At 51.5% G+C, this 26,371-nt stretch overlaps 1 protein-coding gene across 1 annotated transcript; it reads right to left on the bottom strand.

Moving 5' to 3' along the window:
* Window positions 1-989: 989 nt before the first annotated feature.
* SCHIP1 (schwannomin interacting protein 1) lies at window positions 990-18,158 on the bottom strand. The gene is made up of 7 exons (XM_058030936.1): window positions 17,988-18,158; window positions 7,189-7,307; window positions 5,022-5,139; window positions 4,239-4,436; window positions 3,567-3,690; window positions 3,232-3,325; window positions 990-1,603 (listed from the first exon to the last, which is right to left on the bottom strand). Exons 1-7 carry the CDS (start codon window positions 18,015-18,017, stop codon window positions 1,552-1,554), a joined length of 735 nt encoding a protein of 244 aa, XP_057886919.1. The 5' UTR covers window positions 18,018-18,158; the 3' UTR covers window positions 990-1,551.
* Window positions 18,159-26,371: the final 8,213 nt, after the last annotated feature.

Raw genomic sequence — 26,371 nt, 5'->3', positions numbered from 1 at the left:
AATTTAACATTTAGAGGGAACATTTAAACCCAGCAGCTCTCCCCATGTGCAGGCAGCCGCCCAAGAGCTGCAGGGAAACCAGCACCCCAATATTTCTCCATATTTTCTGCATGGATTTAAAAATAAGGAAGAAAAGGGTTGACTTTTTTATCCTGGGCTGCAGGTGAGGGCTCATGATCCATCCAATTGCTAAATTCTTATTAAATTAATCCATCCCTGCTCCCTAAATAAAACCAAACCCCATCCCAGCCCCCAAACCCCTCTGAGGGCTTCTTCCACCCCTGCCCTTTCTGCAAAAAAAAAAAAAAAAAAAAAAAAGAAAAAAGGGGGAAAAGAGTCATTTAATGAAAGAAAAAAGTGCTTAATAAAAGGCATTCCTGGGAGGGGATGAAATTTTAATGCAGCTGAGGCCTTTTGCAAACAGCCTGAATAAGTCATCAGGCAGAGCCTTGGCTGGGATGGATTTGCCCCCGAGGAAATGAGAATTAAAAGGTAAAAAGCTGCTGGGAGCACCAGGCTGGGACTTAGGAAGGGCTGCCTGGGTTCTTCCAGCTTTAAATCCAATAAAAGAGGGATGGAGACAAATTTATTGTGTCCCAGTGTTCCCTCCCCTACAGTCAGCCTCTCCTACAGGCAGAGTGAGGAATTCCACATTTAATCAGTTTAATTTCCTGCCCATTTTTAAACATAGATTATTCTTTTTATTTCTAGAATTTCATTTAAATGTTCAGCCCAGACAATAAAATATAAAAAACCCACCTGGGGTGTGTCTGCTGCTTCCAACTATCACAAATTCAGGGGTCAGTGTTACAGAAGAATCCATGTGAAACAGAATTAGGAACTTATAAATAATAAAACTACAAAACCCCTCTCTTCTCTCAGTTTCATGTGATCAGCAAGGCAAAAAAAAAAAAAAAGGGGGGTTTTTACACATTTAGTTGGAGGATCCACCAGCAATTCCACCCCCTTGGCAACAAACAGACGTGTCATAGGAAACAATGGTGGTAATTTTTATTTTACAGCTTTATACAGAAAACTTCCAACTCTCTGCACCCCACTGAGTGTTAATAGCACACCTAAAACGAATGTCAGGTAGTCAACATTCCCCAAAATGCTGAGAACTGAGTAAAATGTACAGATTACTGAAAGCTACGACGTCACTACGAGGCAGGCATGGATTTCTTGTTGACTTGTATAGCACCGTCAAGAACAGGTTCTTTATTTCAAAACTACAGTGAGGAATAAAAAAGTAGTCAATGGTAAAATATCATCCAACCCAAAAAATCTCTAAACGACCAAAAAATAAAGTTAAACTACCCTCTCTTCTCACCCATGATTTATAATGTTATAAGTACTGTACAATTCTCTTTGTTTCTGTAATAATAATAACATTATTATTATTATTAAAATGCCTGATATTTAGTTGCACGAGTAAAAAAATTAAAATAAATTAAGAAGCAGAGGCCAATCACCAGACAGAAAGCTTGGGACATGGTCAATGAGCAACACTGGAACTCATTCCCTGGACAGGACAGAGGCAGGAGGAGGGATTCACTTGGCTGGCATCTTCTCTGCCAGGTGCTTCTGCTGGCTCTCGGCGTGCCTGGGGGCAGGAGGGGGCTGTTATTCCTGTTTGCCAAGGAAAAGCTGGAAAAGCCAACCCCCTGCTGGAAAAGCCAACCCCCTGCTCCAGCACCAAGCTGGGAATTGTGTTTTCCCACAGATAAACACCGAGTTTTTCTGGATCTCCTCCTGGCAGGAGGGTGGGTGAAGGGCCAGGGGAGCCCCTTTGGGGTTTGGTTTGGGGCTCCTGGGATTTTTCCTGCCCTTCCCACAGGGATGGCAAACACCTTCACCCCCAAATAACAGAGGGGGTAACCTCAAAGCCCCCCAGACAGCACCTGCATTCCCAAAATTGCCATTTCTGAAACTGCCAGGAGCTGCAGGGAGGAATTCAAGCACGTTCAGAAGAAAAGAGAGGAACCCAGGGCATGTGGGGGCACTGACTCAGCTCCAGCTCCCGTCCCAAATTTCACCCTCCCCACCTGATCTTCATTATTCTCCCAACTCTGATGCTTCAGTTTGGAATCACAGTCCTGGTGTGCTGACACTACCCAGGGCCTCCTCTTTTCCAGCTCCTTTCATCCCCAGTCTTTGCATTTCTGAATGAAATATTCAGAATATTTGGGAGCATTTCATACTCCTAAACCCAATCCCTAATTATCCCAAACAAAAATGCTTCCTGAGCCTTGCTGCCAGGAGATGGAGCCCTTAAGGGAACCTGCCCATATCCTGCAAGGCTTTTTGTCTTATCAATTATAATTATTATTATTTTAAATTATTACATAGCTAGAAAATTGTATTATCTTTATATTACAGAATATATTTTATATACAATATTATTATATATAATAAAACCATATTATACATAATAGACAATAGAATATATTAAATAATTATATATTGTTATATATAATGTATATAATTAGATATACATTATTTATAATATATTATATTATTTAAATGTATTATATCATTATACATTTATATATAAATTTATATAGTTTTATATATTATTTGCTATATTATTATTTTATATCTATTTATAATATCTACATTAATTTATAGTTATATAAACAATATATTCTATAAAATATATCATTATTAAATATTAATATTTAAGTGATTCCAAAGTTTTCCCCCTTGTCCAGCCCTCCTGATGACTAAGACAGATCCCTGTCCAAGCTGGCCTTGGGCACTTCCAGGGATCCAAGGGGCAGCCTGGAAAATCCATCCCAGGACCTCCCCACCCTACCAGGGGAAAATTCCTTCCCAAAATCCTGGGTGGCAAAATCTTTAATCCCAAAATCCTGGATGGCAAAAGCTTTAATCCCAAAATTCTGGGAAGAAAAGCCCCAGATGCTGCTGCTGGTGAGCTGTGAACTGTGAGGGAGAGCAGTCCCTGCCTCACCTGCTGAGGGAAAGCTGTGAGGGAGAGCAGTCCCTGCCTCACCTGCTGAGGGAAAGCTGTGAGGGAGAGCAGTCCCTGCCTCACCTGCTGAGGGTAAACGGGAGCTGTGAGGGAGAGCAGTGCCTGCCTCACCTGCTGAGGGAAAGCTGTGAGGGGAGAGCAGTGCCTGCCTCACCTGGTGAGGGAAAGCTGTGAGGGAGAGCAGTCCCTGCCTCACCTGCTGAGGGAAAGCTGTGAGGGGAGAGCAGTCCCTGCCTCACCTGGTGAGGTCCTCGATGTCCACCAGCATGGCGTCCTGCTCCGTGTGCAGCTCGTCCCGGATCAGCAGCAGCTGCACCAGCTCCTCGTTCAAGCCTGAGCCGGGGGAAAGGAGCTGAGTTTGGGGTGTCCTGGGGATCCCAGCTGGGCATTGTGTCCCCAAAACTGCCACATCCACAGGGCCTGAAATTCCTGAGGGATGGGGATTCCAGCCTGGCCCTGGGCAGCTGGGCCAGGCTGGACAGCCCTTTCCATGAGGAGTATTTATATTTATCCCAGAGAATTGTTCTTAATTAAAGCAGGCAGACCCCAGAATAATTAAACAATTACCACTTACTTTCTATCTGTGAGTGCAGGTCGTTGACTATCACCTGTAGCTGCCCGATGGTCATGTCCCTTAGGTCAGTGGGTTTTAAACTTCTCTTCATCAGGCATTCACTTATATGAGGCATGTGTGGCAGCTGGAAAGAAACATTCAATATTTTACTGCTTCCTTCCAATATTTTACTATTTCCTTCCAATATTTTACTGTTTTCTTCCCATTATTTCTAGTTCTGAGCAGTCTGTCCCCTCAGTTTTGCATCCCTCCCTCACAAACAGGCAGCAACGACTCCAGCAACTGGAGTCCAGCCACCAGCACAGAACTGGGGCTAAGGCTCCCAGGGAAGGAGGAGCAGGAATATCTGATGGATTTGGTTCCTAGGGGAGCAGGATCAGGAATATTTGATAGAATTGGCTCCCAGTGGAGCAGGAATGTCTCAGGGAATTGGGGATGAGGGTGGTGGTGACAGCCCTAGGCCGGGGCAGGAGCGCTCCAAGATGGGATGAAGACTCCAGTTCAGAGCATGAGCAGTCTCAAGGCAGCACCAACCTCTAGCACCTCATTCCCCACTCCCATTTCTCCTTCCAACCCCTTCTCCACCCCTCCTGTCCACCTCTACCACCCTGTGAGCCAGAGCCACCAGAGCAGTGGATGTCCAGGCCTGGGCCCACCCCTGGCCCCACTTACGAGATCTGCTACCGGCGACTTCTTTCTGTTCTGCTTCTCCACCTCCACCTGCATCTTGGCCATGGGCTTGGCCATAGCCAAGGCCATCTTGGCTTCAGCCTGGAGCTTCTTCTGCCTGCTGAGGAAATCCATGTCATCCAGGGACTCCGACTCCTCCTCCGTCGTGTCTCTGTCCGAGTAGGACGAGCTCTGCTTGCTCTGGGGAAGCAAACAAGCCACAGCAAAGTTTGACCTATTTTTGTGCTTTTTTTCCCCTACAGAAACTGTCAAAAGCATGGATTTATTTCTTATCTTAATCCACAGGATTATCTTTAAAAATCAGAGTGATTCCCAGCTAGGCCTCCTTGGCTTTACAGGGAGGGAGAAGCCCAGCAGATCAGAAGGTGTTGAAAGGTTAAAGTGGAGGGAAACAATTGGGGCTGTGGTGTTGTATCCAAAAAGGAATGCTGGATCCATGAAAAAAAGGAAAGGAAAGGAAAGGAAAGGAAAAGGAAAAGGAAAAGGAAAAGGAAAAGGAAAAGGAAAAGGAAAAGGAAAAGGAAAAGGAAAAGGAAAAGGAAAAGGAAAAGGAAAAGGAAAAGGAAAAGGAAAAGGAAAAGGAAAAGGAAAAGAAAGACATCAAGTTTACAGCAGCACAGAAGGTTTCTTATCTGTCCCTCAGCATCTCATGTTTACTGAGGGCCAGAGATGCTGCTCTGGGGTTTGGGGTTGCTGTTTTAACAGGATCAGCCTCCCCAGGGACGCCTGTGGCTGTCCTGCTGCAGGCTGAGGTGCCAGACCCACCATGGGTGACAAGGGCGTGTCCAGGCTGGTCTCTGTCTTGCTGTCATCGCCGTCGCTGTCCTTGTCGCTGCCGCTGTCGTTGACAAAGCAGATCTGCAGGTTCATCCCACTCTGTAACCTGGGCGAGCACAGGGACAGGTGACAGCACTGTCCCCTGGGGCTGGGAGTGCCACCAGCTCAGCAGGTGACAGCTCAGTGTGGCACTGGGAGCTGCTCAGTGTCACAGGGCCTCTGCCACCATCTACTGATAAACTGCAGAATTACCCCCACACTGCAGGGACTCTCGGTCATTTTTTATGGTCATTGTTTCAGAATGTCATTATTATTTTTGATTATTCAGCTCTGATTACATTAAATAAAATCTATAAAATGCAATAAAATATATGGAATGTGTTACCATAAAAAGCCACAAAAATTATTTACAAATAAAGAATGAAAAAGTACAGAGAAATGTACAAAGATAGAAATAGCATATATAATAATATATATTATAAAATAATTTGTCAGTGGTGGAAATTATTTATTCACAGTTTTTTCCCAAGACACTCCTGTAATACAAGAGTTTGTTCTGGTGTTTTCCAGAGCCCCCTGCTCCACTGTGGGTTGGGATTGATTAACCCCACCCACATTCCCCTCCCCAGGAATTATTTTCTCTGGATGCAGGATCAGGGAATCCTGCAGGCTGAGAAAAGGGAAAAGCCCAGGTGAGAGATCCCAATCCATCCCCACGTGCTGGAGATGGAGAACCCCCAAATTCTGTTATTCCTCATTCCCAGTGTGCTGGGAGCTTGTATTGCTCCTTAGGAACAGCAAATTCCCATTTTCCATTTATTTTTGTGGGGTTTATTAGTTACCATTACCACAAAATAAACAGGATTAATAATTGTTTATTAATGAACAAGTGAAGGTGGTGAGATCCTGGCAAGGAAGCTGTGGCTGCCCCTGGATCCCTGGAATTGTTCCAGGCCAGGCTGGACAGGGGTTGGGATAGTGAGTGTCCCTGCCCATGGACAGGGAGCTGGATGAGCTTTAAGGTCCTTCAGCATTCCACGTTCCAGCTCTGCAATTCCATACAAAAACATGGGAATAACATCCTGCAAACGTTCCTGCAGGCCCTGGAACAGGGAATACTTTTCCTGGGTTATAAATATTAACAACCACCAAATCCTTCAGGCACAGCTGGCAATTTCTGGGGGCACAGCTGCCAAACCCTGATGAGCTGCGTTAATTAGAGCCCTGCTCTAATTACCAGACAGCAGCTCCTGGTTCAGCTGTAACTACAGACAGCAAAGCTGTTTTCCCTTTCAAATGATCCGCAGCTCAATTTAACTCCACAACTGCACCTCTCCCCTGGAACAGCAGGGTTCCTCCTGGGTTCCTGCCTCCCTAAGCCTCCTTTCTTCTCCCATCCCATGGCAACAGGTAGAGCTTCAATCCCAGCATGGGAGGTGTTTGATGCTTCCCCAGTGCCCTGGGTTCCACCCAGCTGAACACAAAAAGGACTTTCTGCATTGTATTTCATACAAAAACCTTAAAAATCCAAGGGAGGAACCCATGTGCAGCTCCAGGGATGGAGCCATGTCCAGAGCAGAGCTTGTGGATGTGGAGGGGAGGCAGGAAGCCACATTAAAGCTTATTTTGTCCATCCTCTAGTGCTTCCTGAGCATTAATTGCTTTTCCAATCATTAATCACAATTCCAGAATAATGGAGGTTGGAATTCCCAAATGGTTTGGGTTGGAAGGAACCTTAAAACTCATCCAGTGCCATCTCTGCCATGGCAGGGACACCTTCCACTGTCCCAGGCTGCTCCAAACCCCATGTCCAGCCTGGCCTTGGGCACTGCCAGGGATCCAGGGACAGCCACAGCTTCTCCAGGCATCCTGTTCCAAATCCTACATGAAAACCTGAAGGAAACCTAACTCAGAAAGCTTCACCTCATTCCCTTTATCCCCTCAACATCCAAATACTTTTCTACTCCATGTTAAATGAGAATTTCCCCCCTCATTTACAAGTGTTCACATAACACACAGGTGTCGCATCTGGATGTTCCAAGCACAGAAAATTCAGGGATTTGGTTAAATGGTTAAATCCCAGTGTGAGGGGTGATCCTGGGGCGTCCCGCTGCAGAGATGTCCCCCTTCCCTGGGGATTTGGGCTCTGGCTTACCGGGAGGACAGGCTGGGCTTGCCACTCTTGCTGCAGCTCGTGTAGAGCCCGGGGCCATCGTCGAAGAAACTGCCCAGGGCCAACTTCTGCCTGATGGACTCACGCTCATTCTTCTGGGCCTGCAGGGAGGGACAGGGTCAGGCTGAGGGGAGGAACATGGGGATCAGGAGCCGGGGAGGGACAGCAGGGGATGAAGCTCTGGGGAGGGACAGGAAGAGGATGAAGCTCTGGAAAGGACACATGGAAGGATGAAGCTCTGGGAAGGACACATGGAAGGATGAAGCTCTGGGAAGGACACGTGGAAGGATGAAGCTCTGGGAAGGACACATGGAAGGATGAAGCTCTGGGAAGGACACATGGAAGGATGAAGCTCTGGGAAGGACACATGGAAGGATGAAGCTCTGGGAAGGACACATGGAAGGATGAAGCTCTGGAAAGGACACATGGAAGGATGAAGTTCTGGAAAGGACACGTGGAAGGATGAAGCTCTGGAAAGGACACATGGAAGGATGAAGCTCTGGGAAGGACACATGGAAGGATGAAGGATGGGGAGGGACAGGGAGGGATGGGTGAGCTCTGGCCAGGCCAGGGCACAGGAAGGGGACTTGTCCCACTGGCCCCACCACCAAGCTCAGCACATTCAGCATTCCCCAAGCCTCCCACGCCTGGGTCAGCCACAGAGCACATCCCAATGGGAATCCCCATCTCATGGAACCAGCCTGGTCTGGGTTGGGGTTGGAAAGGACCTTAAAGGGCGTCTGATTGCACCCCAAACTCGCTGATAGATATATCCCAGTATATTCCCAATATCTGTACCTATATCCACACACAGCCACCTCCATCAGCATCTTCCACTTCCCTGAGCAACTTCCAACCCCACCAAAATCCCTCTCCTGCCAGCGTGCTCAGGGATGGATTTTGAACCATTGTCATCAAATTATCAGTATTTCCATTTATAAATATAAACAAAACACAAGGATAATTATAAATATAAATATAGCCACAAACACAGCCATAAACATAAATATAAATAAAAGTACAGGAGTTTTAAAATAGCAATCAACAAAATGATTTGCAATGAATCCCTGATCAATAACTGTGCAATCAATGTGCAATAAATGCAAATCTCAGCTCCAGATTCAAACCTCCCCCAGTGTCTGTCACTAATGGGTCACGTGCCAACACCGACAACAAATTCAGGAAGTTATTGATGGAAGGAACACTTGGAAAGCCTCAAACATTTAATTATAAAATAACGCTCAATACCCAATCCAGAAAACACAACAAAAAGAAATAGGGCAGGCAAGGCTGGGCTGCCTCCATGGGGTTAATTCGTGGAATGGTGCTTCCCATATCCCACCTCAGGAAAAATAAAGCACTTTTTCATACAAGGAAGTGTGACAAAATGCAAATTATTCACCTAAAATAAAAAATGATTTAATTCCAGCTCCAGTGCTGATTATACACATTATTACCCTGCCCATTAAATTGTCAATCCCTTACCAAAATAATTCATTTATAACCTAGCTCCTTTTATTTCAAATCCTTAAAATAACAAAAATAAACCCCACGACACCAAGCAGTACCAAGTTTTTGGGCTGAGCTCCAGGTTCCTGAAGTTTTACCCAGACCATTGTGTTTTTAGGCTTCAATAATCAATACCTCAATCACATGGAGACAGATTTAGGATAAAAACAGCCAGCCCTGCTGGGGAGGGCAGAACAGGGGGAAATAAAAGAGGAGAAATGAGTGAGAATCATTTTTAATGAACTGAAAGCAGAAGGAGGGAGGTTGGTGCCAGCTCCTCATGCTGCCCATCTCAGGGTGCCCTTGGCTGTGCCACTGCACCAATATCCCATCAAGTCCTGGAAATTTCCCCTTTCCCAGCTCAGAGGATGCTCTCCCACATCTTCCCACCTAAACCTGATTTTCCTTGTGCTGCAGCTGAAATGCAGCCCACAGCCCATCCCCACCTCCTCTCCAGCCGGGACCTCTCCCTCCCAGAGCATCCCCACCTCCTCCGTGGGCACCAAAGCTGCTCCTTTCCCATTAAAACCAGCCAGGATTGGACATTTCTCCTCCTTGCTGGTGGATCTGTCTCTCCAGATCTGTTTTAATGCTGCTGTTCCCCACTGCTCCCAGGCTGACATCTGTACATTTAATCATGGTGCAATTTGTTTTCTCCAGCAGGTCATTAATGAGGATTCTCTGTAACTCTGCTCCCAGGACTGAGCTGGGAATATCCCATTTTCCAAGGCAGGCCCAGGCTAACGACCATAAAGAAATCCAGAGTCCTATTTGTTATTATAAAATGGGGAGCAGTTAGTAAGAAATAAAATATACCTGAGGGAAATGGACTTTAGGCTTTGGATAAATTACCTGACAGCTGCACTCAAAATCCAGAGCTGGGTATGAAAAATTATAAATGGAGAAGGGAAACAGCAAGGTGGGTTTTGACTGTGAAATATTCTGCCTTGGTATAGAAGGAATAATGGGTCAAATCCTCAAAATGCAAAGGTAACTCCAAGGGAAACAACCCTGTGGTATTTAAACGTGTATTTTGGCACTGACCCAAAAAATAAAAGTGTTTCTGCTCTGTGCAGAGCTGAGCACAGTCCAGTTCTCACAATGATTCTAAACAAAAAGCTGCTTTTGATTTTTAAGGGGAGAACAAAACAATGTGGGGCGGATTTTCCTTCTTCCCCTTGACCTTCCCTGTCGGAAGGGCAGCAGTGCCTGGGAGGGGAACACAGAACCAGGGAACAGGGACGCGTGTCACACAGCCCTGGAATAATCCTGCTTTGGGATGGAAGGGACCCCAGAGCTCATCCCATCCAGGGAAGGGGCAGGGACACCTCCCACTGTCCCAGGAGCTCCAGCCCCAGGGTCCAGCCTGGCCTTGGGCACTGCCAGGGATGCAGGGGCAGCCCCAGCTGCTCTGGGAATCCCATCCCAGCCAGGAATTCCCAATTCCCAATGTCCCACCCATCCCTGCCCTCTGGCACTGGGAGCCATTCCCTGTGTCCTGGAGAGGAGAAGGATCCAGGGAGAGCTCAGAGCTCCTGCCAGGGCCTGAAGGGGCTCCAGGAGAGCTGCAGAGGGACAGGGGACAAGGGATGGAGGGATACCCAGCAGGAGCACTGGGACACCAACAGGAGCACTGGGACACCAGCAGGGACACTGGGACATCAACAGGAGCACTGGGATACCCAGCAGGAGCACTGGGATCTCAGCAGGGACACTGGGACAGCAGCAGGAACACTGGGACATCAACAGGGACACTGGGACACCAACAGGAACACTGGGACACCAACAGGAACACTGGGACACCAGCAGGAGCACTGGGACACCAGCAGGGACACTGGGACACCAACAGGGACACTGGGATACCCAGCAGGGACACCAGCAGGGACACTGGGACACCAACAGGAGCACTGGGACACCAACAGGAGCACTGGGACACCAGCAGGGACACTGGGACAGCAGCAGGAGCACTGGGATACCCAGCAGGGACACCAGCAGGGACACTGGGACATCACCAGGAGCACTGGGACACTCGGCCAGGCCACCAGGGCTATTTTTGCCAGGCTCTGTCATTCCCAGCCCAGCCCAGGCCTATATTTAAAGCCCCAGAGCCACAGGCAGCGTCTCACTTTATCTCTGCCCTGCACAGGGGCTATTCTGGGATTTACAAACAACACGGATCACAGAAAATGTGAGTTTATCTCCTTCTCTCTTCCCGGGGTGAACGCAAACCCAAGTCAAAACTTTTGACCCAAGTCAGAACAAAGTGACACTTGACAACGTGCCTTAAACCCCCGGGGGTTTCCAGGCAGGAGGATGCCTTTGGAAGCTTCCCCTGCTATTTTATCACCAGGAGATAAGGAAAGAAGGAAGGAGGAAGGTTTGCCCGTGCCAGCACTTTACAACCCGGGGATTCTCCCTGCTCCAGCGCCCGAATCCCACCGGGCTGGGCGGGCCCGGGCAGCACTCCCGCAGCATTCCCGCAGCATTCCCGCAGCACACAAAGGCTCCTTTCCGTCCCTTTCTGTCCCTTTCTGTCCCGTTACCTTTTTGTAGCTGCCCTCGGCGGGCGGCGGGGATGCTTTCCTGATGACGTCACCCATCCCATCGCCCCGCTCCCGGCTCCCGGCGCTGCCCCGGCGCCGCTCCCGGCCGCGCATCGCACCGGCCACGGGGCCGCTCCCTCCCGCGGGATGCTCTGCCCGCGCCGCGCCGCTCCCCCGGCACCTGGCTGCGCCCAAATAAAGGCAGCGAGCCCCGGCACAGGAGCCGGGAATCCGCGTCCGCCTCCAGCCACTGCCAGCGCCGGATAAAAATAACCCCGGGCTCCAGCGGCTGCACAAGGGCAGGAAAAATGCCGGTGTCTGATGTCAAACGCCGGGCTGGCCGTGCTGCCGGGCCGGGAGCGAGAGGCTTCCTCCCTCCTTCCTTCCTTCATTCCTTCCTTCCTTCCTGGGGCTTTTCCCCAGGGAAGTTATCCCAGGGAATTCCCAGGATCCACCACAGGGATTCACGTCCCACAAACGGGAACCACCAGCTGGAATTGTTACTCCATGTGAAACCCACCAGCAAGGACCCCACGGAGCTGTTCTCCAGCTAAACTGGCTCTTCCAAGTGTAAAAAATCCCAAATTTATTGAAATTAAGCATCAGAGGCCCCCAGCCTAACCCTGTGGGTGTGGAGAGCCTGGGGATCCCCAAAATTCCATTCCATTGGCTCCTGGGGGGACTCAGAGCCCACAGACCTGGAGCTTCCATTCTCCTACCCTTCCCAAGGGCACCACCGACCCCCTGCCACACAAATCCCGCTCTGTCCCTGCCGAGATCCCATCCCAGCCAGAAGGGTTTGTCTGGACCAGCTCTGGAGAGCAGAGCTCACGCTCAGGGCAGGAATTCCCAAAAGGAATCCTTAGGAAAATGGAATTATGCCCCACAGTTTCTCCCCAAAACCTGGCACAGCAGCAAGAAAAGTTCTGATTTTTGATGCAACACAACTATTGATAAATAATTTCAATTGCCCTATGATGTTTAATGAGATACCCAGGCCATGCTGACATCATTCCAGCTCAAATGCAAATTCCAGGTAAATTCCCAGCTCCAACAACACCCAAGTGATGCACCCCAGCATGGATCTACTCCAAATTTTCAGGGCAAAACCAGCAATAATAAATGTTTAATTCCATTCTAGTCCCTGGATGGTGCTTTGCAACTGTAATTCCCAAATGAAACAAAGTCGTTCTGCGGACATTTCCTTATTTTCAGTTTCCCTCCGCCGCTGACTCATTGTGTCCTTTCCTGCTGTTGCTAAATCCACTTCCTCTCCCAGCTGAGGAATGATCCTGACACAATAAACCCCAAATAAACAAAGAAATCACGCACAGCCCCAGGGGAAGGCTGGGGAGCAGGGGCTGGGATTTGTCCTGGTGTGTGACAGTGCCCTCCTGGTGTGTGTGACAGTCCCCTCCTGGTGTGTGACAATCCCCTCCCGGTGTGTGACAATCCCCTCCTGCAGTGCCCTGTCCCCACCATCAGGGATGTCCCCGTGTCCCCTCCCCACCCCTGCAAAGTGACCCCAAAGCCACAGAAGGGCAGGAAGTGACACAGCCCTAAAAATAGAAACAGGAATGAATGGACTCCAGCCTCGCCAGCCGCGGGTTTTGGGGTATTTTATGCCCTGTCCCAGCTTTCCCTCCCCTCTGCCCTGCTCGTTCCCTGGGCTGGTCCCACAGAGCTGAGCCCAAACCCTGCACCAGGAGCTGCTCCAGGCCTCGGGAGAAGCCCCAAACCCGGCTGAGCAGCACAGCTGGGAGCACATCTGGGAGCACATCTGGGCCCTCCTCAGTGCCAGGACCCGCTCCCTCAGGATGGGCTGGGAAAGGCCGATTCAAACTGGGACATCAAAAGGGAAATGAGTTTTGGGATTCTCTCAGCACAAGGACCAAACCCTTTGGTGTGCAGCCCCTTCCCCGTGGGCTGAACCCATGGCCGCCATTGTCCCTCTATTGGAACATCCCAAAAAAGGCTCCATGTGCCCCGGGAATGGGGATCCCACTCCCTCTCTGGAGGTGAAGAGCCTGATTTCCTTTCTCCAGCAGTAAGGGAAAGCTCAGAGCAGCTAAACCTGGAGCAGGTCAGACTCTGGGGGTCCCTGGGACGGGAACACACGGAGCCAGCACTGCCAGGAATGCCAGGACGGGCATGGAAGGGTGAAAATCATCCTTGGGTGAGGCCAGGAAATAGGGCACAGCGAGTGTGGGGTGCTTGGAACACGCCCCATGGCTCCAGGACAAAAAGGCAGCAGAATTCCCCTTTCCTGAGCATGAAAGCATTGCTGGAGCCAGTGAAATCCCCCTCGGGGCTGGGTGGGCTCCAGAGGGAGAGGAATTCCCCATTCCTGCTGGGATCAGCTCCCAGACACTGCTGGATCCCAAGGGAGGAGAGGAACCCCTGAACTCCCAGCAGAGTTCAAGGACAGCTCTCCAAGGTGCCAAATTCATGGGCATGGGGCACTCAGGCATTGAGGTCAGCTCCAGGATCTTGGAATGTCAAGTGCCAGAACTATCAGGGAGAGATTCTTTACAAGAGGATGGGACAGGACAAGGAGAAATGGTTTTAAACTGGCAGAGGGCAGGCATGGGTGGGATATTGGGAAGGAATTCCCCCCTGGGAGGGTGGAGAGGCACTGGAATGGATTCTCAGAGCAGCTGTGGCTGCCCCCTGCATCCCTGGCAGTGCCCAAGGCCAGTTTGGATGGGGCTTGGAGCAGCCTGGGACAGTGGGAGGTGTCCCTGCCCATCAGGATGGGTTTTAAGGCCCCTTCCAACCCAAATTATTCTGTCATTCTGTGATTCCATGCCACAAAACCTCGATTTTATTGCAAGTGTAGGAATAAACCTCTCCCACCAGTCCCTTCCCATCACAGGGAATTTGTAAAATTTAGGGATGAGCTGACCCAAGCCCTCCCTGAGGTGATGCTTCCCTGAGCTTCAGCACACCCCACGTGCTTTTCCCGCTCTTTGCAGAGCCATCTGTGGGATCTCTGTCTGAACAAGGCCCCAGAGCTCCCTGACAAAGGCTCTGTTTCATTGTCCCTGCTGTGGGACGTGGGGCAGTGCCACAGAGCCTCCTCAGCTGTGCCAGCCTGGAGCACTCTCCATGCAATGGGGCCAGGCCAGCAGCTCTCCAGCTTCTCCACACTGGATTCTCATGGAATTTGAGGTTTTCCCAAGGCCTGTCCCTTGGAGTTACATTTTGCCACCAGAATTTGCACTCACTTTAACGAAAAATATGTTATCACCTGATTTCTGCAGCCTCCAAACCCCTCCTGAGACCAAACCAAAGAAAACTCATGAAGCCTCCAACTATTCTGTGAATTTTATGGGTTAATTCTGCGGTTCTCTGGGATCCTGGGAGGGGTGGGGGGCATCCAGCCCTGCCTGGTTCATCCCTGCACTTCCAGCCTGATCCAAAGCGGCACCAGCACCTCCCTGGCACAGAGTTTGCCAACAGATCCCTCTCAAAACCAGCCGAATAAAGCCAATCCCAACACCTGGGCACATCCCACATCCCTGAAAAACGCACCAGGCCCCACCACTGCCCCACCTCAGGGGTGATCTCTAGGCCACTAAAATCTCTTTTCTCCTCAGGTCTCTTTTTCTTTTTAATTTTCGCCGCACGTGTGGAGCCTGGAACCATCCCTGGAGCCCTGGTGCCAGCAGATAGCTCAGCCCTGCCTGGTGCCAGAACACGGAGCCAAATCCTGTTCCCAGGGGCAACTGGGAGCCTCCAGCCTCAGGCACAGCACTGGGTGCCCCTCCATTCTCTGCTTTTCACCAGAAATTCAACAATCCGTGATTCAGACACATCACCCACTTGTACAGCAACGGTAACAAACGTGGATTAAAGCAGGAGGAGGCTGAGGAGCCCAGCACTGCTCCCTGGAGCTGTCAGGCCCTGCTGAAAATGCAGATTTACACAGCAAACTGAAGGCCTGCCCGAGGCTGAGGGCCAGTAAAGCCCAGCTGAGCCACCCAGCAGAATAAAACCTTTATTTCTGGGCTGAAGCCTGGATTTGCACGCTGGATTTTTATTCCATGTGGGCTCAGGAGCTCACAAAACATCACTCAGCCGGGGTTTTCCTAGTCAGACTGCAGGAGGAATTATGGAGCCCTAAATAAAATGTTTGATACAGGGAAATAAACTGGAATAAATAAGAAAAGAAGCATAATTAAGAGAGAAACCCATGGCACAGAGAGTGGCAGCCCCCAGCCTGATTCCAGGATGCATCCATGGAAAAGGTGGCAGATGCTGGGGCCTCCAGGCCATGGAAGGGCCACCCTAAATCCCAGGAATTCACCTGACACCACAACCAAACCCCAGGAGAGCCCTGCACTGACAGCTCAGCTCGGGGGGATCGGGGATTTCAGGAACATCCTCCTCTTCCTCAGCCCCTGCCCATCCCAGCTCCCTCCCTGCCATGGATTTGGTGGCCCAGCCATGACCTGGGCACGGCAGAGATTTTCTGCTGGAATTCTCCAAAACAAACCCATTTTCAAGTTTTCCCCAGCGCTGACTTGTTCCTGTCTTTGATTTATTTTTGGTTTCTTTAACAGCTCCAAGAAAAGGGGTGTGGGGAAGGAGCGGAGCAGAGCAAACACAGCCACCCCCTCCCAGGGCAGCCACGAAATCCCATCGCTGCTGTGATCCCAAAGCAATCCCATCACTGCTGTGATCCCAAAGCAATCCCATCGCTGCTGTGATCCCAAAGCCCGGGATTGCCGTCCACAAAAGGATTAAAGCTCGGCCTTGGGTTAATGGGGCTGGGAGGGGGCTGGGGCTGCTTTTAATCCCTGCAGCACCCCGGGAAGGTTTGGAAACACACTTCCATTGAAAAGATGTTTCCCGGGATTCTTTTTCCTCAGGATTAGGGTGGTTTCTGGCTGGTTTCCCTCTAATATTTATGGGTTTGGAGGAGAGGAACCAATCCATAACAAGCAGGGGATGGGAGCGGGGAAAGGCGGCAGCGCTGGCGCAGTAACACCCAGGGATTTTGGCCAGGCCCGTGCCGCAGCTCGGCATCATCATCACCACCATCATCATCATCATCATCCCACCCCCCGGAGCCCTCCCAGCCGGGAAACAATGCCCAACCTTTAACCCGTGCGTTCCTGAGTATGCTGGGAAAACATCCGCTGCTCCCAAACAATGGCACCATTTATCCCGGCTGTCCAGAGCAACAGGCTCGGAGTGCAGGGAAATCAAAAGGCTGGGGAAAAAAAACCACGAAAAAACCCCCAGGATAATTTTTCCAAAGAAGTTAAAAATAGAAATTCACTTCCAGAATTGCTAGACTGAAAATATTCCGTGAAAAATCATTTCAGCGCCTCTCTGTTTCGTTATCTTTTCCCTTGGTGAGATATTTTGCATCTGAGATATTTTGTTGGAAAACACGGCCTGAAGTTGGAATGAAACACGGGAATGGAGGAAAAACAAGGAAGGGGCGCTGGCCCGGGCAAGGCCCTGCTTGCTGAGGGTCTGGCCCTGGGGATGTTTGGGAATTGGGGTTTTCCAAAACACTGCACGGAGGCAACGGCATTCCTCAGCATCGCCGTGCCGGAGGGACAGGTGCTGGTGCATTTGATAATCCGCCGGTGCCATCGAGCCCCTAAATGAGACATCGAGACCCTAAATGAGACATCGAGACCCTAACAGAGCTATCGAGCCCCTAAATGAGACATCGAGAGCCTAAATGAGACATCGAGAGCCTAACTGAACCATCGAGCCCCTAAATGAGACATCGAGCCCCTAACTGAGCCATCGAGCCCCTAACTGAGCCATCGAGCCCCTAAATGTGTCATCGAGCCCCTAACTGAGCCATGGATCCCCCAGAGCTGCCTCCCGTGCAGGTGCACCCATAGCACCCATCCTCTCACCCTCCTCTCTCCAGAGGGAAACGGAGCCCCAAGCCCAGCCCAGCTCAGAGGTTCCCCACTGAAATAACCCCCAAACACGGGGACCCCGGGGCTGGGGGCTGCCTGCTCACGATCACCGCCATCGCCGGTTCCTGCGGAACGCGGAGCAGCCCGCAGCCTGTGAATCACCATCCTGCGCTCGCAGCAACGTGGGAAGCGCAGGAAATGCTCTAAAAAAGACATCCCTGCGCTGCGGCAGCTCCGGGACTGCCATCCCGCGGCTCTCTCCTCCCAGGAGCGGTTTTATCCCGGCAGGGAGGCGCTGGGATGCGGGCAGGGGGATGCGGGCATCCCCGGCCCCGCTGAGCCCCCCGACATCACACGGAGAGCACAAAAGCCCCGGGGCCGCTCTGCCTGCCGAGCCCCGGGGTGCTCGGTGCGAATCCCGAGATGCTCAATGCGAACCCGGGGGTGCTGGGTGCGAACCCCAGGATGCTCAGTGCGCACCCCGCGATGCTCAGAGCGAACCCTGAAATGCTCGGTGCGAACCCCGAGATGCTCGGAGGGAATCCTGAAATGCTCGGTGCGAACCCCAGGATGCTCGGAGCGAACCCCGAGATGCTCAATGCGGACCCCGAGATGCTCAATGCAAACCCCAGGGTGCTCGATGCGAACCCCGGGATACCGGGTGCGAACCCCGGGTTGTTCAGAGCGAACCCCGCGGTTCTCGGTGCGAACCCCAAGCGGCGGCCCCGCGCTGCCGCAGCCCCGGGGGCGGCACAGAGCGGGGTTGGCTCCAGCCGGGGATGGCCGGAGCTGCCCGGGGCTGCCCGGGGCTGGGGGCCAGGCCGCGCTCGCCCCTCACCTGGTAGGAGCAGTTTTCCTGGTGAACCATCTCGGTGCATCATCCGCCGCCGCCGCCCCGCCGGCAGCGCCCGCAGCCGCCGCGGCCCCGGCGGGGGAGGAGGAGGAGGAGGCTGGGGAGGAGGAGGAGGATGGGGAGCAGGCAGCAGCAGCAGCAGCAGGAGGAGGAGGAGGAGGCAGCCCGGGAAGATGGATGCGGCCGCGCTGCTCCGCCTGCGCACGGCGGCCCCGGGAGCGCGGGGGGGCCGGGCCGGGGCCGCCTCCGCCCGCTCCGCGCCGGGCTCCGGGCGGGGCTGCGCGGCCGCTGCTCCTCTCCACGAGGGGGAAAAGTCCTCAAAGCCCCCCTGGACACGGGGGGGGCTCCCCCGGGCCCGGCGGTGCCGCGGCAGCCGCAGCTCCGAGCCCCCCGAGCCCCCCGAGCCCCCGGGACCGGCCCGGCCGGGATGGAGCGCGGCCCGGGGCACCCCAAAGCAGGCGGGCCTGAAGCAGCAGCTGCAGACACCTTCCCTGTGCCTGCTGCCGCGGAAATGCCGCCCGGGAGTTCTGCGAGAGGCTGTGCCCTACATTCCGGTTATTTTTACCGCCTGCAGCCGGCAGGGAGGGAGCGGAGCTCGGCCCCAGCGCCCGCCTGGCCCCGGCCGGGATTGGGGCAGGGAAAGCGGGGAAAGGGCCAGGCTGGGCATCGGGAACATTCCTGCACTGAAGAGTGGGTTAAGCACGGGAAGGGGCTGCCCAGGGAGTCACATCCCTGGAAAGGTTCAGAAAACGAGTGGCTGGGAGTGAACCTGACCCACTCGGGAATGTGGCTCAGTGAGCGCTGAGTGATCTTGGCGATCTTTCCCAACCCCGACAGCCTCATTTAAAGAGTCTGGCCCTGGCTGTGGCTGGAGTGTGAGGACACCCCAAATGTAATTTTCGATCCTTTTTTGTCTGGACACAGCTCATGCAAGGGGCACTAGAACACCCAGAGAGCGATGGTGGGGTCACGGGCTGGGCTCACACCATGCCCCAGGCACTCCCAGCCAGGCAGGGAACAGCAGAAATCCCATCCTGCCCTCCTTCCCTCCTTTCCAAACAGGATTTCTCCTGCTCTAGGCCCAGCTGTTCAGGGATTCACATGACTAAATCCAGGAACACTTGCTCAGGGCAGCTCGGAATTGATTCCCCCACACCAGATGTGCCTCTAGAAAAAATAAAAGCCTTTGTGGGATCATCACCCTGCCCCAGCTCTCCCAGCTTCCCACCAGCACAGACAGGCTGGAGCAGCTGTGGGAGGATGGATGGAGAGTCCCTGGAGACCCTGTGCAGCTGGGGCACGCATGGAGAGAACCCCCAGACCCTCCTCCCTGGTGCTCTCTCTCCCCTGCAGCAGTAGAGCTTAAAAAAAATTAAAGACACTTCATTTAAAAAGAAAAAATTAATATATTCTGCATGAATTTTTAAGAGAGCATGAAGTCATCCTTGGTTTTTCCTGGATCTGCAGAGAATCCCATTCATGCAGACATCAAAATAAAAATTCATCCAAATAAACCATCCCCACTCTGCAATTTGCTGCATAACCTTGGCTTTGTTTGGAGAAGGATCTGTGGCAAGCTAAAAGCGGCTCCAAGCATTACATAAACTCAAATTCCATTTATTCTGTGCATCACAAGGAAAACTCCCAATCCGCCCCCTCAATGGTACCACACAGCTTCATTTTCAGTGGGACAATTCCCAAAGCTGGATCAGAAGTGCTTTAAAGGGAATTTCGAGGAGGTGAGGCCTGAGCCCACCAAGGATTCACTGCTGGGAACGGGGAAGGTCCAGTGGTGACCCCAAGCTTGGTGCCAACCTCCCCATTCCAGGGCTGGAGGGGATCTCCCAGGAATCAAAAATTTCTCTTTTTGGAAAAATAATCACAAAGAGAGCCAGGTTCACCTGCTGCAGCAGAGGCACCTGTTCCCAGGCAGGCTCTGCTCCCAGGACACAGAGGTGGGAATGCCAGGAATTATCCTCGACCTCTGGACTTGCTCCACAGGTGGAAAAGGTGGAAGGAAGGAGGTGGAAAAGGCCAGGAGTTATCCCTGACTTGTAGATTTGCTCCAGAGGTGGAAAAGGCCAGGAAGGAGGTGGGAAAGGCCAGGAAGGAGGTGGGAAAGGCCAGGAAGGAGGTGGGAAAGGCCAGGTAGGGAGTGGAAAAGGCCAGGAATCACCCCTGACCTCTGGATTTGCTCCAGAGGTGGGAAAGGCCAGGTAGGGGGTGGGAAAGGCCAGGAATTACCCCTGACCTGTGGATTTGCTCCTCTGCTCCAGCCCTGTTTGCATTCCCAGGCAGGCAGGAGGGAGGTGGGCAGGCAGGTGATGATTAAAGCTGAGAGGGATTAATGTGAGGGAAAGGCTCCTGGCAGCTTTCCAGCTGGGTCAGCTCTGGGATGAGGATGAGCACGGGCTGCTGGTGCTGCTGCTGCTTCCACAGTGGGCAGCTCCTGGGACCCCCACCCACCCCTTCGCACTGGGAAAGAAACCCAGGGCTGCCTGCCCCCCCTAATTTGCTTTTCTTAACGAGGAACCCCAGTTTAAGGTGTCTGATAGCACTTGTGAGACGATCCAGACGAGTTTTCCCAAAGCTTTCCCCAAACCAGTCTTGGATTAGGAATGTGTGGCTCAGGAATCCCTGGAGAACATCTCCAGAGGGTCTGACATGGGAAATCCTGCCCTGCAAACCCCTCCAGGGGGATTGGGAAGGTGCTGCTGGGGCAGGGCGTGCCCTGGAGGTGAGGTGGGCACCAGGAATGAGCCAGGCCTGATCCCTGCATGCCCACAGGGGGGAATTCAATCCCATGGCACTGGCAGCACATCCCTGCCCACGGACACGCAGGGAAAGAAACCTCAGCTTCAGCAGACACTCAGATTCTGAAAAGAAACCTCAGCTTCAGCAGACACTCAGATTCTGAGAAGAAACCTCAGCTTTACCTGACACTCAAATTCTGAAAAGAAACCTCAGCTTTACCTGACACTCAGATTCTGAGAAGAAACCTCAGCTTCACCTGACATCAAATTCTGAAAAGAAACCTCAGCTTCACCAGACATCAAATTCTGAAAAGAAACCTCAGCTTCACCAGACACTCAGATTCTGAAAAGAAACCTCAGCTTTACCTGACACTCAAATTCTGAAAAGAAACCTCAGCTTCACCTGACACTCAGATTCTGAAAAGAAACCTCAGCTTCACCAGACATCAAATTCTGAAAAGAAACCTCAGCTTCACCAGACACTCAAATTCTTGTGGTGAGACAATGGAATTGCCTTATTCCTCTACAGAAGGAGGGAATTATAGAGGAAATATTAGAAATATAGAACTTATAGAAAAATGTTAGACAAATAGAAATTATTTTCCTCTACAGAAGGAGGAAACACCTGGTATCCCCAATTCTGGGGGAAAAGAGAATTTCTGCTTCTGTGCTTGTATTTTTAGGATTTTTTTCTTTCTGTTCTTAAGCTGATGGGAGCCCCCTGGCACATCCCAAGCCTTGTCCCAGGGAATTCCCAGGCTTTCTGCTTTCCCTGTCTGCCCCAGCTCCAAGGCAATCATTAACAGGCGGAGGGAGGAGCACGGGGAGGTTATCGGCGCTCCCATCCCCATTCCCGCTGGGAATGCGCTCCTTCAAAGGGATGAGGGCGGCCGGGGAACCGATCCCTCCCATTCCCAGCGCTGGGCGCCGTGCGAAGGAGGGAGGGAGGGAGGGAAGGAGCCGGGTCATTACTCACAGCAAAGCCACATCCAGCCCTTTTCCCGGCCTTTCTGGCATCCCCCACATTTATTTTTACACGCTCGTGTCGTGCTCTGATCTCCCCCAGCCACAAACCTTTGGAATGGGAAGGGGAAGGAGCAGGAGCAGCATCAAGGCAGCCCAGCCATGGAATTCCTGCTGGACACCCCAGGAATGTTTTCCTGCCCACAGGCGTTCCCAGAGGGGCCTTATCAGCTGGGAAGGTTTATTTTCCAGGCTGGTTGGCCAACCCACCCCGCTAAAACAAAAGCCAGGCTCAATAAGTGATTTTTTTTTTTTTTAATCCCAAAATAAATATGCTGCCGGAGTGTGGAGCAGGTGAAAATCAGGGAGGAGTTCAAGAGCTGGGAATGTTTCATTCTCAGTTTTCAGAGAATTGCAGGATCGGAGAATGGTTTGGTTTGGAAGGAATTTAAAGCCCATCCAGCCCCACCCCAGCCATGGGCAGGGAAACCTTCCCCTATCCCAGACTGCTCCAAGCCCTTCCAGCCTGGCCTTGGGCACTGCCAGGGATCCAGGGGCATCCTTGGGAAAATCCATTTCAGGGCCTCATAGGGAAGAATTCCTTCCTGATATCCCATCTAACCCTGGCAGTGGGGCCATTGCCTGTGTGCTGTCCCTCCATCCCTGTCCCCAGTCCCTCTGCAGCTCTCCTGGAGCCCCTGCAGGCCCTGCCAGGGGCTCTGAGCTCTCCCTGGAGCTTTCCCTTCTCCAGGGGAACATTCCCAGAGCTCCAGAGGGGCTCCAGCCCTGCAGCAGCTCCATGGAACGCTGTGGGATGATGATCCTGAGGGAAAGCATCCCTCAGAGGGAGAGGCGGGGACCCAGCCCAGCCCCAGCACTCCTGGGTGCTCCTGCTGGCTCCCAAAGGCTTCCCAAGCACAGCCAGCTTGGATGGAAGCAGGAATTACACCCAGCATCCCGAGATTTCAGCTCTATTTGCTGATGATTTCCTGGGAGTGAGGGATTTAGCTCCTCTTTAAGCCCAGTTAAGCTTTCCCTGGGTTTAAATCCAGCAAGAAAAATAAAGAAAAAAGCGATTATTTTTAATCAGTTAATACTCGACATCTGTTGGAAAGGGGAGTATTTGTTTGGATTACACCCATGGATAATGCTCTGCACTATTCCTTTTGCACTGGAGGAAGATGATGCCCAGGGCTTGTCCCTCATTTTGGGGGGTTACTCTGCTCCAGGTGGGAATCAACCTCCTGCAGGTTAAGGACCCAGTGTCCTTCCCTTTCCCAAGTCTTCTTTACTTCCCTGGAATTTTCTGGATCCTTTACAAGCAGCACCTTTACAACCCCACCTGAAGCACCAGAGATGGGTTTGGGATAAAAACACAGAACCCAACCAGGATTTTCCCTTCCCTAAAAGCCTGAGCAGCAGGATATAGCAATTCCCCATCCTGATTCAAACACTTCACAGGGAATTGCTGGGATTCATTTAAGCCACCCAAGTATGTATAACTCTCCAGTGATATAAATCCACCAAACACATGGAAAACAAGCAGATTTTCCCATGGAAGCCATCCAGGAAGGCTCAATGGCACCACACAGGCTTCATTTTCAGCGGGACAATTTCTAAAGCTGGATCAGAAGTGCTTAAAAGGGAATTTTATGGAGCTCTGATGGTGAGGTCTGAGCCCACCAAGGATTCACTGCTGGGAATAGAGAAGGGAAGGATCCAGGGAGAGCTCAGAGCCCTGGCAGGGCCTGCAGGGGCTCCAGGAGAGCTGCAGAGGGGCTGGGGACAGGGATGGAGGGACAGCACACAGGGAATGGCTCCCACTGCCAGAGGTTAAATGGGATTCTGGGAAGGAATTCTTCCCTGTGAGGCCCTGGGATGGATTTTCCCAAGGATTCATCATTCCTGGGAGTGTCCAAGGCCAGGCTGGGCAGGGCTTGACACCAAGGCCAGGCTGGACACCCTGGGATAGCTGCAGCTGTCCCTATGGCAAGGATTGGGACTGGATAACCTTTAAATTCCATCCCACCCAAACCATTCCCTGTCTCCATCAGTTTATCTCCAGCACTTCAGGAGTGTGGGGAGACAGCACAGAAAAGCTCCAGCTGCCTCCTTGCAGTTTGATTTATTTCTATTGTCAGGAATCAACAGTTCTTGTGGAAATGCAGCATTCCCAGTGAGCAGGATCTATGGAGAGCACCAGCAGGAAAAATCAGCTTTCATCTGAGCATCAATAAATTCACAAGTTCCTCACTCTGCAGCACAGTTTGGGGGAGGATTTGTTGCAAACCCCATCAGCTCCAAACGATTTTGCCCAGTTTGGGCTGGCACACCCAGACCTGGCACTCTGGGCAAACACAGGGATGGGGCTGGGTGGGATCTGAGCTGAACCCCAAGCAAACCTCGTGTACCCAGAGCAGGGAGAGCTCAGTGTCCCCACAGAATTGCCAGTGCTGGAGGAGCACAGGGTGTCCCTGCCTGCAGCTGCTGTGCCCAGCTCCTCCCTGAGCCTCTGCCAGGAGCAGCCTGGCACTGCCAGCCGGGACATGCACCCCCAGCACGGAGCTCCAGGGAACCAACTCTGCCCCAAATCCATTTTCTGCTCCAGCCTGGGCTGGACTGATGGATGCTGGCAGCACCCATCCCCTCCCAAACCCATCTGGAAAACATTCCCAAAGTTTCAGCTGTATGGATCCAGAATAAACCAAAATCATTAAAGTGACCCATAAGTAACACCCTCATCTGATCTCTGATAACAAATTTAGGAGTTTTTATCAGCCCTGCTCAAATCCATGGGCAGCACATCCAGGCTTGTCCAGCCAAATTTCCCGATCCCTCTTCTCCCATTTATTTTGTTCATTTTCATTTTTCCAATATAAGTTTGCAATATTTGAAAAGAGATTTGAAAATTACAAAATTGCCCCCTCCAGCCCCATTAAAACAGCAGCAGGAAGAGGAATTAATGGGTTTTTCCAAGAGGGGAAAAATGGCCCAACAAGGATTTTCCCTGAGGATGAGGGACAGGGTGGGAGAGCAGGAATGATTTGGAAACCTTGCTGGATTGGGAGCACAAACAGAAATCCCATGTCCCCTGTTCAACACTTCAGTTACTGCTCTGGGGGATGTTTCTGGATGGAATACAAAGCCATTTGAAATGTGGCAAAATCCCTGGAACCGCAGGCTGAGGGAAGCCCAAGCTGATTTAAATCCAGGGGATTCATTAATTAATGACTCCTGAGTGTGGAGTGTCCAGTGTGCTGCACCTGCACTCAGCCAACAACAAAAATCAGGTCATTAATTAGAAATAAAGCACTGAGCCAGAGGGCAAAATCTGGGGATGGGGATGGGATTATCCCACTGCTATCACTTCCAGCCCATCCATCCTTCTCTATTCCCTTTGTGCTCCCTGGTGGGAACAGCTGAGAGGCCTCATTTCTTTATGGCTTTAATTTGTAATTTTAATTGCAAAAGGGGTGGCAAAAGCCCAGGACTGGGATTTGCAGGCTGAAAAAATAAACACAGCACGCTACAAAGTGGATGTGCAATGAAAAAACGTCTTTTTAAACAGAGCCCAACACCAAAAATAGGAATATCCTGAGCCAAACAGGTGACAGCAGCGGCCTTTAAATGCCTCCTCAAAAAAGGAGTGACTTTGCAGGGACAAATCTTCCTCTGAGTCATGGTCAGGACAAAAATAGAAGGGGATTTTTCCCTCAGCTCCGAAGGCTGATGCCCATAACTCCAAAGTTTTTGGCAGAAATCCACTCTTTTTGAGGGGCCTCCTTAAAATATGCACTGAAGTGTCCCCAAATCTGAGAGGTACACACCCTGCTGGGATCAGGGATTTGGGGAAGGATGGAGCAAACCCAGCCTGGGTTTTGTGGCTGGATAAATGCAGGTGCAGCACACTGGACACCCAGGATTAATTAATGAATTAATGAATCCCCTGGATTTAAATCAGCTCTGTTCCCTCTGCCTGCAATTCCAGGATTTTGCCACAATTCCGAGGTTTCAGATTCCATCCAGAAATGGCTTTTGGCCCCAGACCAGGAACTTAATGGTTGCTAAGGAGAGGATGTGGGATTTCTGTACCTGCTCCACCCCAGTGGCATTTCCATGGAATCCCTGCTGTCTGAGCTGCTCTTGCTTCAGGATAATTTTCCAATTCCAGCCTTTGAGAAGTGGATGTAAAGATGATTTTTGGAGTTTTTCTGCCAACGCCAGGGTCACTGGGAGAAAGGGAAAAAATGAATCCTCTTGTCTGGAGCTGCCTGGCTCACAAAGGTGATTCCTCCTCACTGGGTGTCACTGCCAGCTCCAAAAACAATTCCCTCAGGGATGAGAAATCCCATTCCTGCCTGCTCTGGACAACCACTGAGAGTGCAGACTCAGTAATTCAAATAAGACGGGGCAGGCACAGCGAGCAGGAGGCTGGAAAAAGCTAAAAATAACAGGATAAGCAAGGGTGGATCCCAGCTGAGCCTCATTAGTCATGGAGCGAGGGAGCTGCTGGTGGCACAGCAGCACCATATAAGAGCAAGAAAACAACTCTAGTCTCTTAAATCTCCTTTTTTTCCCTCTCCTGTTCTACCTCAGGCATTCTTTTCTTGCTCTGGCAGCCTGCAGCTTTTTCTGGAATCTTTCCCCAGGATG

The sequence above is a fragment of the Melospiza georgiana genome, chromosome 10 (assembly GCF_028018845.1).
Source record: "Melospiza georgiana isolate bMelGeo1 chromosome 10, bMelGeo1.pri, whole genome shotgun sequence".
NCBI classification, from domain to species: domain Eukaryota; kingdom Metazoa; phylum Chordata; class Aves; order Passeriformes; family Passerellidae; genus Melospiza; species Melospiza georgiana.
Note: the sequence above shows the minus strand (reverse complement) of the source record. Positions and strands in the feature narration are given on the sequence as shown.

Coding starts and splice junctions, on each gene's coding strand:
- SCHIP1 (XM_058030936.1), bottom strand. CDS start 18,017: ATGGTTCACCAGGAAAACTGCTCCTACCAG. Junction 4,437..5,021: donor ACACGCCCTTGTCACCCATG/GTGGGTCTGGCA, acceptor TTGCTTCCCCAG/AGCAAGCAGAGCTCGTCCTA. Junction 3,691..4,238: donor AGTCGCCGGTAGCAGATCTC/GTAAGTGGGGCC, acceptor GTTTCTTTCCAG/CTGCCACACATGCCTCATAT.